The sequence below is a fragment of the Haliotis cracherodii genome, unplaced genomic scaffold, assembly GCF_022045235.1.
Source record: "Haliotis cracherodii isolate W230 unplaced genomic scaffold, xgHalCrac1.p SCAF_8, whole genome shotgun sequence".
Taxonomy (NCBI): domain Eukaryota; kingdom Metazoa; phylum Mollusca; class Gastropoda; order Lepetellida; family Haliotidae; genus Haliotis; species Haliotis cracherodii.
The window spans coordinates 52,425,065-52,442,192 of NW_027266341.1; the positions used below are offsets into that span (position 1 = coordinate 52,425,065).

Consider the following 17,128-nt stretch of genomic DNA (forward strand, 5'->3'; position numbering starts at 1 on the left):
AGAGATGATATGGCCTCAGGGCAAGACATGGAAGAAACAATAGGGCGTTGTGCCATTGAGACATGAACAAGTTTTACCGATCTTTCACCACCTCATGGTTAATCTCACACTTAAAACTGGAACCGCTGTACCCATTTCCCTTTCATATATATTGGAGGTAACGTGAGGCAACGTGCATGCAAGTGTGTGTGTGTGTGTGTGTGTGTGTGTGTGTGTGTGTGTGTGTGTGTGAGAGAGAGAGAGAGAGAGAGAGAGAGAGAGAGAGAGTAGTCCGGACTAATGTTGATTTTTTAGTGCTAGCCCACTGAGATACAATGCCGCAGTTTAACATGAATACCCCTCTCAGACACAGTATACTGACTCCGAGCCGACTAGCCCTTGTATCAGCCCCTTAATACCGAGCGCCAGGCAGGGTAACAACAAGTACCATCTTTTAACTTCTTTTGGTATGACGCGGCCGGTGATCGAACCCCGGACCGTCCGCTCTCCGGGCTGACGCTCTACCACTAGACCACGGAGGCGGTCTTGGACAACGAATAAAGTATTCACGAATAATACCTTCATAGGAATCAACTTATGAATAGATTTTGTAATATGTGTACTTTAATGGCTATGGGTTGTACAATTGTGAGCATGTGCAATATGTTTTTGTTACAACATACACGGAGATCCTTGCCTTCCTCTTTAATGTCTAACAGCACGTCATCATCAAACAACGGGCGTTGTCGACAACCCTCAGGAAATTGCAACGCGATGTCGGTGCGCAGCCAAAATACTTGAGCAGGGCTAAATGATAAAGTGCCACAACTCCATTATGTGGTTCGCGCCACTATATTCCACTATAAGCTGATACAAGAACACTGTTCTGTTCTTGACTGGAAAGAACTCTCCTAATAAGAAACATGACATCGGTAAGACATCACTGCGGTAACCACCATCGGCTGATTGAGTGAGATCACCATATCAAAGGGAGGGAAGCGAATGTGGAAGGCATCAGTTGGCCTTCTCAGCACAAGAAGAAGACCCGCACACACGCGCACGGAGCAGCAGGAGGGACGGGGCAGAGGTGGCGATCAAATTTCTCCGATTTCGATAAGCCCACAGAACGCCGGCTAGCTAGCAATATATATTTTCCTTAGGCCGAGAAACCCAGGGTGCACGTGTGTGTGTGTGTTTCTCGGAGCAAGTCTCGCTACTTCTTGACAAGCGAGATCGTGAGGCACCTGGCAGCAGAGGTCTCAAAACCAGGGTGTTTGACGGGAGTAACTAGAGATACAGTTCTCTACAGATTTCGATAGGCGTTTTCTGGCTGGAGTGTTGTTTTTCGTTCACATATCCCGTCACCCGCAGCTAAAGGTAATATCCAGAACGAGCCGCCCTTGACTTTGGATTAAACGATCCAGGCAAGATGGTTTCCGTAGCAGGGAAGATTTTCATAATAATCCTTTTTATTATAGGATTTCTTGTATGGTATAAAAAGTACAAGACAAGTCCCTGGTATCTCAACAGGTTGTGGAAGACAATGGACGATAATTTAAGGAACACTAAGATTCTATTATTTGCAAGCCTTCACCAAATGAGAGAGAATCTCAACAGAGACCTATTGATCCTCGAGGTGGGGTCTGGAGGGGGGACGAACTTCAGGTACTACCCTGACGGAACCAGAGTCGTCTGTCTCGACATCAACGCAGAATACTTTAAATTTGTTGACGAGAATCTTAAATCTCAAAATACACAAGTGGATGTGAAGGATGTTATATGTTGTAATGCCGAAAACCTAAGCCAGTTTGCGGATAATACATTCGACGCCGTAGTTTCCACGTTTGTGCTGAGCTCCGTACGCAAGTCCACGAGCGCTGTAGAGGAAATCAGGAGAGTTCTCAACAAGGTAAGTTAAACACCTAGTAATGACTAAACCTAGAATTGAGGGGCTGTTTTGTTGTTGTTGTTGTTGTTGTTATTGTTGTTGTTGATGATGTTCAACGTTGCACTGAGCAATGTCCCAGCTATATGATGGCTTTCTGTTGACGAACACCTGGTGTCATCACTGATTTGATAATGTTAATGTGATATGGATGTGAGGACATGCTTATCTTTTCAAAAACACCTGGTGTCACCACCGAATTGATAATGCTAATGTGAGTTGGATGTGAGGACATGCTTATCTTTTCGAGAACACCTGGTGTCACAACCGAATTGATAATGCTGATGTGATATGGATGGGAGGACATGCTTATCTTTTTAAAAACACCTGGTGTCACCACCGAATTGATAATGCTAATGTGAGTTGGATGTGAGGACAATCATGCTTATCTTTTCACGAACAACTGGTGTCATCACTTCAGTTATCCATTCATATGATTGTCACGACAGTTTTGCGATTTACTTCAAAAGATGGGCGGTTAAAGCGTTCGCTCGTCACGCCGAAGACCCGGGTTCGATTCCCGACATGGCTACAATGTGTGAAGCCCATTTTTGATGTCCCCCGCCGTGATATTGCTGGAATATTGCTAAAAGCGGCGTAAAACCATACTCACTCACTCACTACTAAAGAAACCTGCTTCGTCGGATAACGGTTATTCTCTGGCATTGACGTCTTATATTTCCAGGTAAGACTTACCACGTTATCAACTAACAATCACGTTACGTGTGCACCAGGATTGTAACTATTTTAGTATTCATCGTTAATGTATGCCCCCCACAGCATAATGCACTTATATTATTGATAGCCTTGCCATGTAATATCGATGTAAATTAACGAGGATAGTAGTTTATTTTTTTACTGTCGTAAATCATGCTATTAGATGGTCATGTTTGACCATCGGATTATTGATATTTTTCTGGACCCCAATGAACAGTCACGTTTCTTCCACGACATCCGGTATGGATGTCCCAAGAACCCATGCGTGTTGTATGCGTAAGAGGCATCTAAGTGAAACGGGTGGTCAGGCTTGATGGCTGGGTTGAATACATGTCATAGTAACCCGACTTCATAGGGTGCTGCTCATAACATCAACCACTTGTTTGTCTGGTCCACGGTAATGACGTGATTTAACTTGAATATTGCTGACTGTGGAATAATCAGTGTTTTTTCACTCACTTACTTAACAGCAAAATCACAATGATATTCCCACGTTCTGTGAGATGGACGTTCTTCAGCGAAACAGTATATGTAGTTACGTGAGAAGCTTTTAATTGGTCGCACTGCTTCGAGGGGCCACGGGTGGCCGAATCGTCTAAGGCGCCGCGATTCACTGTGCAGAGTTGCGTCCCTTGGGCACGCCAGAAACCTATGATTGTGAGTTCGAATTCCGGTTCGCCCCGATTATGTTTCAAGGTTTGTCAGCACCATACCCGTGCTCGTGGGTTTCACCAAAGTGGTAAACGTCTGAGACCTGCATCACTTCGGGCTTTCATCCCACATTAAGCTGACACGCCTTGACATAACTAGAATACTGTTAAAAGCGGCGTTAAACCCGACTCACTCATTCACTCATGCACTGCTTCGAGACATACCTTTGTTTTCTCTAAAATCAATTTCAGGACTTCAATGGAGCAGTTATTGTTTTGTGTACATCTGGAGGCAAACGTATTAACTGAAATATTTTCTAGAAAACAAATCGCTGCTCCATAAGATTAAACGTAAATGTATTATTATAATAATTAAGTAAGGATAAGAATAATGTTTCAGTGTAGGGTCCAACACCGTTTTCAAGATTGCTTGATAACGGTGTTAGTAACTACACCGAAACGTCGCCCTTAATTGTAATAAAGAAGTTGTTCATCCATAAATTCTTATCCTTACTTAGTACTCCAACTTCTGAATGCCTATAAAAAACTATAATAATTATCTGGATGAGTTACAGCACTCTAAGTACGTATGACACTTTTCATCATAACAAAAGCGTAAAACAAATAAAGACATAAGCAATTCTATCTTTTAAAAAGGTAAATGTACTTTCAATTGTATGCTAAAGTTACACGACATAGGTTAGCCCTCTGTGACGCTTATATATCCCTCTATATCACTACCAGCTCCGAACAGCTTACATAGCTCACCGGTACATTGGCGAGGCTTTGACATTTACCGGCAGATAACTGAAAGAGCATTGTCTGCCGTACTTGTATAGATGACGCAGTGAGGAGCTCGGCTCTCTGGCACTGGGCTTGGCATATCTCCTTCACCATCAGTAGAAGGGACAGATTGCTATCGCTACAGGAACCACCTATCATTCCGGAATCCGGGTTTCTAATAAAAGTAAGCCAGTATTGTCTTACGACTGTGTGTAAGGTGTATGTCCTTATGATCTTCATGTACCTGTGTATGGTACAGAATTGGTTTTATCTTGCCGAGTGTATATAACAGTCAATGAATTCTTTGGGTTTGTAGGGAAAGTATTGTTAAAACTATCAGAATGACTTTGTCGAAATTTATTATATGACAAAGCCGTGAAATTTATAAGGACATACTATTATAAAACTTATGACCTTTATTGACACTTGGGGGGCACGGTGGCCCAGACTTCTTAGGCGCTGCAATTCGCTGTTCATAGTTTCGTACCAAGAGTACGCAAGAAACCTATGCTTGTGGGTTCGAATCCCGGTTCGCTCCCATTATGTTTCTAGGTTTGGCAGCACCTTCCCCGTAACTGTCTGTTTCGTCAAAGGGGTAAACGTTTGAGACCAACTTCACTTCGGGCTTCCTAAAAATATATATATAATGCAGTAAAATATGGTTATAACGAACTCAAAGAGGCCACTACCTTTAGTTCGTTATAACAAGTTATAACATTTAATAAGTTTGTTATAAACATATGTATAGCATATATACAGTTAATGGCCGGGACAAAAAAATAAGTTCGTCATATCCGTCAGTTTGTTATGGGCGTGTTCGTTATAAACATAGTTTACAGTATATTATAACTGGACTACTGAAACCCAACTCGCTCATTATATAACGTTTGAGTTATTGTGTAGTTTGTAGTTATGGCCGGTTCCAATGACATTTCTGTCATGGCCTAATGTCACATCATTGAAGTTAGTTCCATTCAAATTCTATGTTTGTTTCGTTGGACGTAAAAACAAAACAGAACAGTTTTCACTTGGCCATCCTGACATTTTTGTTATACCGTTTTTACTGTGATTTTGACCGTTATGTTCTTGGACATTTTTACATATGGTCCTATTGACTTGCCATCCGAAAAAAGCCAAGACTATCGGAATGCAAATACCTTTTGGTGTCCCAGCGCCAAGATCACTTGCCGTGATGGTTGTTCAGACACAGAAATATGTCGTGTTGTTTGTGTTTCGGAACATCTAGAGGTACTCAAGGGTCGTATATATGTCTGTTGGAAGAGCCGGAAGGCATAGTAGATGAATGATAACGCACTTCGTTGTACTCGCGAGATAGACGATCATCTTCATGAGACATGTACACGTATATTGATGCACTCTGCTGATGTCTTCTGCTGGCAGGTCATCGACATGAGACAAGCATGGTTACGCTCTTCGTTGTACTCGCGAGTTGGACGATCATCTAATAAGACGTGTACATGAATACTGACGCACTCCGCGGAAATCTTTATGTGTTAGGATGTCATCAACATGAGACATGCATGGTAACGATCTTGACAACTTGAGATCAGTATTTCGCAGCACTTCGCTGTTCTCGAGGGTGGTGAGCAGTTTTCACTTGGCCATTCTGACATTTATATTATACAGTTTTTTCTGTGATTTTGACCGTTTATGTTCGTGGACATTTTAACATCTGGCCCTATTGCCTTCCTTCTGGCCGAAAAAGCCCAGACTATTAGAATCTAGTTCCGGGATGTCATCGACATGATACAAACATGTTAACGCTCTTCGTTGTACTCGCGAGTTGGACAATCCTCTCCAATAGACGTGTACATGGATATTGATGCATTCCGCTAAAATGTTTATGTGTTAGGATGTCATAGACAAGAGACATGCATGGTAACGATCTTGACAACTTGAGATCAGTATTTCGCAGCACTTCGCTGTTCTCGAGTGTGGTGAGGTTATAGATATGAGACTTGTATGTTGCTGCGCTCCGCTGTTCTTGAGTGTGGTAAGGTTGTAGAGTTGTTGCTGTATTGCGCTGTTGGCGTGTCATCACTTACCCGCGGCATCCAGTACAGGACGTATGTAATTACTGCAGGTATTTCCCGGCTTCGTTACATGCTAGTTACCAGTCAGTGTTTCAGTCAGGGCAAGATTAACGACCCCAGCCCTAGGGGAATCAACAATGCCATGTCACTGTTGTCAGGGTTACTAACCTGCATTTTCGTAGTACTTGCAGCATCTAGTTTGTTGCAGTGTTTTAAACATGTTGCAGTTGGATTTTAAAGCTTGCAGTGGTGTATCAAAGATATGACGTTGCATATTTTGCATTTGAATCAACACGACTCTTGGGATTTGTTAAAGAAATTAATTTTACAATATTTAGTGCAATGGTTTTCACGGAGGGTCTTGCATAGATATTATTGTATGAGTGTCATACACAAGCTACAAAACGAGTATGAGAAGGTTTACATTTTCAGATCGAGAACGGACAAATACTTCCGTGTTTAACTTTATATCAGCATGGTAGACAAAAGAATGTAGACATGTTTCCACCCACACTTTTACAATCAAACGTGGTGAAGAAAATGTCAGAAATACGTTTGCATGTAGGGCGCGTTAATCATTACTACATATGTGCTTCGCATGCATTTTTACCTCGCTTTTCTTGTCGGTGATAAATGGTAGTGTCAAGGAAAGCGTAATTTTCTCATTGACAATACAGGCGCTAAATGATCAAAGGTAGTACTACGTTCTTATGATTTGTTTTACGTGTAAGTGTCATCGTCTCATGCATCCTATGGAAACAGTTCTCAAACAGTACATCCAGGACCAAGACACCTTTCAGACAGCAGGTTCATATCTTTTGAATAATCTACCTTTGCACATTCGCTAAGTTCAGGAACTTGCAACCTTTAAGAATAATCTGAGAACATGAAGTGTAGATACTTGTGTATGACATTACTCGGACTCAAAGTGCTGTTGAGCTGTATTTTTCTGGATATTAGCGATATCTAAATGTATAGTCATCATCATCATCATCATTATTAATATTAATATGTACAGGTTAAAATACATAATGCAGCAAAGAGGGTTCGACAATCGAAATCAAAACGGTACTTGAGACCATCTCGAAAAATATATGCAGTGTTTTGTTCCAACATCTTAGGGGGCGGTCGGGTAGCCTAGTGGTTGAAGCGTTAGTTCGTCACGCCGAAGACCTGGGTCCGATTCCCGACATGGGTGCAATGTGTGAAGCCCATTTCCGATGTCCGCCGTGATATTGCTGGAATATTGCTAAAAGCGGCGTAAAAACACACTCACCAACTCACTCACTTCAACATCGGTGGTATCTCAGACATTAATCAAACAATAGGTACTTCCAAAGAACGGGTAATGTTTATCTTTTTGTTAGTGTATATATTATATTGGATGGTTACCTCTAATTCTTTTAAAGATCTTGTAAGATGATACTTTCATATTTTATCAACAACATCTTTGCAAACCGTTTCGGAATACACTTTCTTGAAAAGATTCGAGAAAAACATCTCTGGAGCAACTCACTGCGAGTGTTTGGACACACGTGGCCTGGTTGTTTATGGCGCAGAAATTCGCTTATTAGAGGTTTTTTTTCCCTTGGAGTACAAGCATAAGCTGGTTGTATTTTTTACGAAAGTGGTCAGGTCAATGACCTGTGCCATATTGTCTCTTTCCGCCAATTTAAAGCTTTCACGTCCTGCCTGAGAATAATTTTCAAATTGGCAATGAAGCCTAATCACTTAGTCACAATATAAGCGATCATTTAAGCACATAATTCATTTCTCCATGTGACATGCTGTCAATTAATTGTCAATCCGTCAATATTCTGTTACCCCTTCTCTGCGAAAATATTCTGTGACCCTTTCTCTGCGAACAAATTCTAGACACACCGTGTGTTGAAATCTCGAACTTGCTTAGATCCAAAGTAGACGAATGTTATCTTAAAAGTGAACGCAATATCAGAAATGGAAACCATGGCATTTCCAGAGGAACCCTATATAGGTTGTGTGAAGGGATTGTTGATATTGGCGAACAATGTGTTCCGTTTATTGACATTTCTTTGTGTTCTCATGGACGATGAACAGTCTAGTCTTTTATGCGCGTATTATGTTGATTGTAACAGAAACACAATAATATGGTAACACGGCAACCCTGTCACCTTCAGAACTATAAATTCTTTCATGATGGTCGGTTGTCTCTTCATAAGTCGTGACCTCACCCTGTATGATCAGGGTTATACCCAACCACGGCATTTACATGCAAGTGCCTTGCTATGAAAGATTACATTATGCATCAAGATATTATACATCAAGACATCTTTGCCAAGAAGCACGTCGCTCTTGCATGACACTGATAGCACTAAAGGTCATCCACATTCAACAAGCCAGCTTCAGCCGCCGCTCTCTGTGTAAGTTCCATGGCTTGCTACACGTGTACAACACTCTGGTAACCTCCCATGCATACCATCAACGTCACAGTATTGTGCCGTTAGCTATTTTCTTTGGCCAACAGTTTGTTCAGCGAGTTTGGATGTTCTCCTTAGTCATAGCTGTTATGCAACCACGCTGACCTTCCTGCTGGAACAACGAGTTAAAATATCATAACATCTCTTTTGCTAGTGCAAAACATAAAATAACAGTGTTTTGCTTTAACGACAGTACCTGCTACAACATATTTAGAATCAATTTTCCTATCTAATTAACTGTAATCCCTGCACCACACATGCTGAATCCCATGAATCTCACTCAGGTACACAAACGCCAACTGCAGCTGGCTCAAGATCATCCATGCCTTCCCCAAAACAGACGATGAACAAACGTTTTACATTCTTGTAAAAATACAATCTTGCTTTGGATGCATCAACATATGGTTTTATTTATGAATTATGTTTGTTGTGAACAAATTGTTTCTTTGAATTTCCCGTTAAGCATGAATAATAAACTCGGCAGAGCATGTTGGTCTAATTGCCTAAGCACAGTTCAGTTTCACATAGTTCATGTTTGAACCTACCAACTTCCTGTGTCAAATTGGAATCTCTGAACTCCAAACATAGTCATCCCAATCCACCATTAAGTTATCTCACACGCATCACATGTCACCTTCACACCCACTCCTACTATGTAGAGGGTATTCACGATTCAAGGATATTATCTGTCTATGTGTTGACAATCACGTTGGATTTACTTCAAGTGTGTACAGTCCGTCTGCAGATGTACTTTCACACATGCACACCAATTAACTCTCAATATATGGTACAGTCCATGTGCAAATTCATACATACCCATCATGTTCCAACATTGTCTAAACAACATCACACACCATACTCCCACTCACTCCCAGTATAAAGGTGTCAAATTGATAACTGGTAATACACTTTTCATAATATTAAGAAATCTCTCGTCCATTGAACGATTCCGACAATTTCATGAACCTGATATGTGGTCGCGTATTGGAAAGTCAAAATGATCCCTGTTGTCTTTTACATGGTTTATTTTGTCACTGTGAATGTTTACGCACAGATGTAAATATGAAACAGATAAGGCTGCTGCATTGGTCTCTTTTATTCCTAGTTCAGATGGGTAAATTAGTGGAAGGGATCTTGATATTTGATCATTATTTAATCAGATCATCGATATGCCCGAAGCCTTATTTCAAACTCCTTGACCAAATCCCCTTTTTCATTTTGTCAATCCGGGAATAAATTCTGACTCGTATGCATTGAGAAACAGATCAGCAAGGTAGGGCTCACAGTTGGTGACCACGAGCATGGCCACGTCGTTTCGAATATCCTCAGTCAAATTTTACGTGATGTTATCTGTGAAGAAGACCATCATTTAACATTTTGTTTTCTCAGGAAACTTCAGATAACTTTTGCTTCCAGTTGTCCTGCACCTTTGGAGATAGAGATGCAGCTGTACATATGGTCACCATGTGTAGTGACAATTGCCATGTGGATCAAGGAATGAAGTTTTCCCATAACTTTGTCGTATGGGATGGTGCTGTACAAAGTTGAAAATTCATATGTCTTTACATAATTGAACTTGGTTCTTTTCTGAGATTGCAAAACATCGAGAAATCTTTTGATGTCTGAGAATCCACATGGTATTCATTTCACTTGTCTCAAATAATTTCTCTAACTGACAAGAACGTCTTTCACGATTGTATTTAGGATTATGGTTAATATTTGAGATATGGATTTGGTGGTACATTTGATGGACCCAGCAATATACCTCTCTTTGTGCGTTTCTTTGGAATCAAGAAATCAGTAGAAGAGAGGAATTGGCACGTCTTCAGGGTTTTAAGTCAAATGCTGATGGTACTGTTCCATGTGTGCATCAATTAACACACTGGACTTATAAGTTGTATTATTTTATATGACACTTAAAACATGTTCTGTGATACAAAGAACTAATGCTGTGATGCTTGCATACAATGGTTATGTTACTCGAGGCCTTGCCAGTGGGAACGACTCCATTTGTTTCATGTAGGGCAGACATACCTTGGAAGGCGGCTGGCTGGCACAGACTGAGTTTATTCCAATGCTGTTTCCTTTTTTTCGAATTTTTGCATTCTACCAACATCACCCTCCTGCCACTCAGTACAAACCACACCCATACTCCAATTCTATACCTACTGTCTGTGTGAACCTGCACTTCCTGTACCACTATTCCCACACTACCTTTCACTCAATGCAAACATACTTAATCTCTCACGCACTAAGCTCCCTCTCACTCCAGCTATAATAATGTAAACCTGCAAACTCTTAGTATACAAAAGCACTCCAACTATAAACACACAATGCCATTTTGAAAGTGGTCAAATGTAACAAATGTTATTTTGGGGATAACACTTTCTGAACCCACACTGCCAGATTGAGGCACCTCATCGCCTGCACACAAAGTCAGCGATCTAACCGATTCAGCCACCGAGGCTTCCACAAACATAAAAGTCCGACAACTGGTAGTCTAGATCACGTACTTTGTGTACCCCTCTGACAAGTGTAATCCCGGACGGGACTCAACCTCCATAATTACGAGAATCTGTACTTTACTCAGAAGGAGTTACCTTAGATATAACATTTGTTACACTCCAACTATATCGATGTATTTGGAACTCTCACTTACCACATTCCCGTTAGGCCATGTCGAGCCTTCACTCATCACGCTCAAACCATGTCGAGCCCTCACGCTTCGTTTCACAAATCACGGTCCCACGACAAAAGGTCCGTTTGTCTCCAAATGAGAACGATGCATTGCCAAATAATTCAACATCAGGAATGCTCTATTAAATGTCAATACAGTACATAAACATGGGCTCAGGTACGTTAGAATGGGTGATTTCATAGAGTTGTGGTTTGTAGCCCTGGAAGGAAAGGTCATATTCATCCGTTACAGTTACGTCACCATATCTCCTTTAAGGCTTATAGACGTCGGGGCCTTACTGTCTGGACCCTGCATACTGTGATATGGTGGGTTGTCCATGATAATTAGGGACTTGGCAGCCAAAGCAGGGACGATGTATTTTTCATTCACTGACGAGCACAGCCAGCATGGAGAACGATAAGTCTTTCGCCTCTTCCAACTGATAACCTTCTCCCAGATTCCTAGCAGGTGGTTGGTTGGTTTGTTGTTTTACCCGCACTCAGCAATATTCCAGCTATATGACGGCGGTCTGTAAATTATCGAGTCTGGACCAGACAATCCAGTCATAGATATCATGAACATCGATCCATGCAATTGGGATCGATGACATGCATCAACCAAGTCATCGAGTCTGACAACCCGATCCCGTAAGTCGCCTCATACGACAAGCATAGTCGCCTTATTTCGGCAAGCATGGGTTGCTGAAGACCTATTCTACCCCGGATCTTCACGGCTGTCCTAGCAGTACCCACTGGGTACCCACTGCTGGCTGTGTGAGACTCATTTACCAACGTCTCATCAAGGAAAACAGACTCATCCTTCTTCACGTTTCTGCTTGATGGTTCGGAGATGATAATTTCGGAGACGAAGGACGTCAGATCGTTTACATAACACAAACGTATTTGCACCACTCATCTTTTTGTATCTGTAACCAAATATATGCAAACATTGTCTCTAGTTTGTATTTCGTAACAATTAAATCATCTTTCATGGTATTTCTTTAAGAGCCTTATAATGACATGCACTTATTTTGTTCATGCAGTTTAACAATTGCACGTTTCAGGTATTTATTAATGGCATAAAATGGACTTCCTCTTTCTGCCTCATTTAAAAGAAATCATACACATTAAAAATTAGCTCCCGCTATAACCAAGCCTCACACACCACACTGCCACTACAACCAAGCCTCACACACCACACTCCCGCTATAACCAAGCCTCACACACCACACTCCGACTACAACCAAGCCTCACACCACCACGCTCCCACTATAACAAAGCTTCTCACACAACGCTCTCACTACAACCAAGCCTCACACACCATACTCCCACTACAACCAAGCCTTACACACCACACTCCCACTACAACCAAGCCTCACACACCACACTCCCACTATAACCAAGCCTCACACACCACGCTCCCACTATAACAATATGAAAGGTACTGTCTATGTGAACTTTACACACACTCAACCCCAGCATCTATTGAGGACCTACGATCATGTAATCTCCACACATTATTACCACCATCTGTTAACTCTATTTCTGTTCCTCCAGACTGACCCCGGAGGTAGATCAAAGAATATGAAGTGCTTCTATATATGCGCCAGTCAATTTTGCATGAGAAATAGAAGATAGATATTGGGCACCGCATTGTCAGATATATAGATTATAGCTTCCACATGACAGGCCTTTGGTTCTGTCTGAATACATATGTCGGAACTACACAGCCACGAATACGGCTTATCATAACAGATAGACAGAGCCAAGTATTTCCGCTTGTAAAAACACGACAACTGACGGGATGAAAATAAGCTATTTCAGAAGCTATTGGCCGTGGCACTTCTCTATCCATGTGCTGTCACTCTGATTATAGAGACGAAGTGTTGTTGAGAAACTTGATCACCGTATGATGTAGATATAGCTTTCTGTCAGATCCCTTGTAAAAACGTGCCCCTACCACATTCCGCCCTCAAGGTTTCATGTCGTTATTGCACGGAAACGTACCATTGATGGTCTTCTTTTTTTGGAAATCGTGGTGTTCCTGGTGCTACGGGTACGACAGGACATGCTTATTGTTTTCGCGAACACGTGGTGTACGTCATCAATGATTGTCAGTGATCCATTCAGACTGTTTTCACCGTTATTGGCCCTTTGCGTTCAATGAAATCTGTTTCGGCAAACAGTCGAGGATGATCAGTCTCTAGCGTTGATGTTATCTATTTTAGTTTAGTATTAAAGTTTAGTAGCTTGGCTACTGTAATATGTGATAGATGATGCTTCATTAAGCAGTTGTTTCACATTCGTATCCTCCTTCCTTCCCTCTGTCCCTCCCTCCTTCAATTATATTTGTTGGTTTGTTGTTTAACGCCGCACTCAGCAATATTACAGCTATATGACAGCGGTCTGTAAATAATCGAGTCTGGTCTAGATAAAGACATCATGAGCATCGATCTACACAATTGGGAAACGATGACATGCATCAACCAAGTCAGCGAGCCTGACCCACACGATCCCGTTAGTCGCCCCTTACGACAAGCATGGGTTGCTGACGGCTAATCATAAGATACTCTATATGATATAAATAAATGTAACATCACACGCAGCTGTTAGATATTCCATCACATTACAGTCACATATTTTTTGCAAAGACGTGTAGGTAATATTTGATTTTCGCTCTATTTCTACTATCATTCAAAATTACGGGGTGTTACTTTGGAATGCAGTAACGTTATTATGCAAGGATGGCACTATGTGTTTCAGTGTCATTTGAATCACTTTGTTGAATGTAGAATGCAAAGAAAATGTACATAAGCAATGATTTCAAAAAGCACCACTCGAATGCAGAATGCAGAGATAATTGGAAACAGTATGACAACGATATATTTTTTCGCTGAATGCCATCTTTTACAATTTACAATTACAAACTGTAAATTTTGAGGGAAGCATATTCCATGCTCTCTTTATCTCAGTAAATCAAAGATGAGGAGGGTTGAAACGAGTTTTAACGTCACGTTCCAGTGAATCATAGTTTTCATACAGATTTTGCAGTTTTCACTTAAACACTTTTTGTGTTACTAATAAGTAACATCTGCCTATATGCCATGGTAATGAATGATTAGCACGGCTCGTTTTTGAGTGTATCAGATATAACTACAATTTCCAAGGTATTGGCATCTATAGCAAAGTACGGTTCTTTCCACACTAGTAATTTCAGGTATATAATTAGGGACAAGATGTAGATGTACACCAGCATTACCCAGTGAAAGTGATAGTCTCTATATCCTCATGAAAGTGTTTCGTGAAAAACGAGAAACACATGACTCATTCTGCAGTGTTTGTGTTCCTACGTTAACCCCCATGAACTCAGGTTGCACACATCTGTTTTCATGTTAACCCTTGTGAGTGTACCAAGTAGCTGTTGTAAGCTGAAATGTCCTGACGCCGATGATCGAGATCACTCACTAATTGACAGCCATGGTACCTCTTCCAGCTGTTTGTTGGTTCTCTGATTTCGGAGAAAAACAAGCCTACAGTGTGTCCAATGTAGGTTGAATACCTGTAAACCTACTTCGGACGACCGTGAGCGGGACGTTTGGAATTAAGTTCTTACAGGTTTCAAATCGGAAAATTCAGTTGGCTTTAATTACCTTAATTCAACCTCGATCAAATGAAAAAGCTAATTGAAATAATTGTGTGTTTTTTGTGTGCAAAATAATATTTCCTCCTCTTCTGTTGGAATCAATGGCAACAGACATGTTTTTTTTGATTTATTAAGAATACTACACTCATTCGCGTTAGATACCACATTATCAAAAGTAGTGGACTTTCTATGATATCTGAACTCACATTCGCTCGGTCAGACAAATAGAAAGTTTTCAAGTTTCATGAAAATGGTATCTGACGAGACTGAGTGTGGTATTTTATTTATTACTCACGTAAAATATGTATTTAAGTGTACATACATAACAATTTTCGTTCGTTGACATTTCTATGAATAGGCATTAACAAAATGTTCATGCTGTTGGGTGTCTAAACATGACAGCAGCAACGCTTAAGATATTTCTTTAACAATTTCTTCAACTTATAGCAATTCAAGCGAATTGTTATCAGTACGCAAGACAGCTGTCAGAAAACTTTGAACATCGGAACAACAAACCGAACATCGGTCACTCAAAGCGCCGGAATCTCGGCTGAACAATCAAAACTGGTTTCCTTGATCTATCAGCTGAATTAATATCGTGTCCGCACCATTTTGGAAGAGGGATATCAGAGTGCTAGCAAAAGACGTTCATGTTAACTGTTCGACCCTATACTGAAGAAGTATAAACCAACGAACTCGAGTCTGCTTGTTTGGCGATGACGAAGGGTAAGGTCACCATCAGAATAAGAAAGACAACAGTGATCCTCTCACAACGTTTTACGCTAGAGATCAATATGGAATGTTATTGTTCATATGTACATTAATGATGTTTTGGCACCAAAATAAGAAGCCAGGCACACTTCCACGGCGTTTGCGAATGATTTGTATCTGAACTGTTCACTTTGAGAGATCTGATCGTGCAGTCGTGTACGTCCATTCCAAACCAAACACCATCGGAAACAGTGCATAGGTTTCGGAGGTGATACTGATGGCACAAGTGAAGCATCCAACGTAAGTCTAGATATCTGTCGAGATAGTTTAAACTCACTTCATTTCGGCACACTCAACGTTTTACATTAAACCTGCATATCAAGTGTTGGGGTGCATCACGCTCAAAGGGACCCCTGATCTATCGGTGGGCGTACCTGGCAAATGTAGATACAGCTCGATTACATAATGTATGTAGTAGATAGATGCAAAACTAATGTAATATACAATGCTAATGTTGAAACAAAGTGTTTGTAAATGGTTCTTGTTTTCATGAGATTCCTTCTGTTTTGCCTCTGAGCGGTAAACAGTATTGTAAAATCGAATGACGTTTCATGATTTTTTTATGAATGAAAAAGGTAGTTCCAGTATGACAGAGGTCACGGTTACTCCATTAAAACGAATAATACGAGGTCAACCTTGTACGACACACGCACGACGTACGAATCTCACACCTTTGTCGTCACCAGAGAGTAATATAAAAAAGACCTACACCTAGGCTTTTAGTTAAAATACTATAAAATCATATAAATTTCACAGTTATGGCGCAAGACCAGTTATAGCGATGTAACATCAAATGGATCTTATCATAGCTGTAGGCTGAATGGTCTAATTCAGGGATCAATGTATTACACTTAAGTCACAATTACACCGGGTGGTCGTTCTTTGATGGGATTCCAAGCTGTAATACCACCTTGATGGCGTCGTGGCTGACATCAATGATATCAACCTAGAATGTGATGTTTTTCGCTGCCTCTACGATTGCTAGTCATGTATCACTTCTATATTGTCAGCTATGATATCATTTCAAGAAGTCAGCTGCCTCTGTGATTGTCAGCTATGATATCTAATCAGGTAGTTTGGAATTTCGCTGCCTCTTTAAGCGTTAGCTATGAGGTGAGGTGAGGTGAAATGGGGTTTAACGTTGCGTCCAAGATTATTGCACTTATATAGCGACTGCATGTACGTGTTTGTGTGGCTGCTTGTACTAGTCCGGACTGATGCCGATTTATAGTGCTAGCTCACTGAGATACTATGCCGCAGTTTAACATAATTACCCCACTCAGACACACTATACTGACTCCGAGCCGATCAGTCCTTGTTTTAGCCCCTTAATGCCGAGCGCCAGACAGGGTAACAACAAGTACCATCTTTTAACGTCTTTTGGTATGACGCGGCCGGGGATCGAACCCCGGACCTTCCGCTCTCCGGGCGGACGCTCTACCACTAGACCACGG

General features: G+C 41.1%; 1 protein-coding gene across 1 annotated transcript in view; it reads left to right on the top strand.

Moving 5' to 3' along the window:
• Positions 1–732: 732 nt before the first annotated feature.
• LOC139449659 (thiol S-methyltransferase TMT1A-like) overlaps positions 733–17,128 on the top strand; it is a 34,609-nt gene continuing 18,213 nt past the window's right edge. The window contains exon 1 of the mRNA XM_071231140.1: positions 733–1,888. Coding sequence (XP_071087241.1) covers positions 1,409–1,888 — 480 coding nt within the window. The 5' untranslated portion in view covers positions 733–1,408. The remainder of the gene's footprint in view (positions 1,889–17,128) is intronic.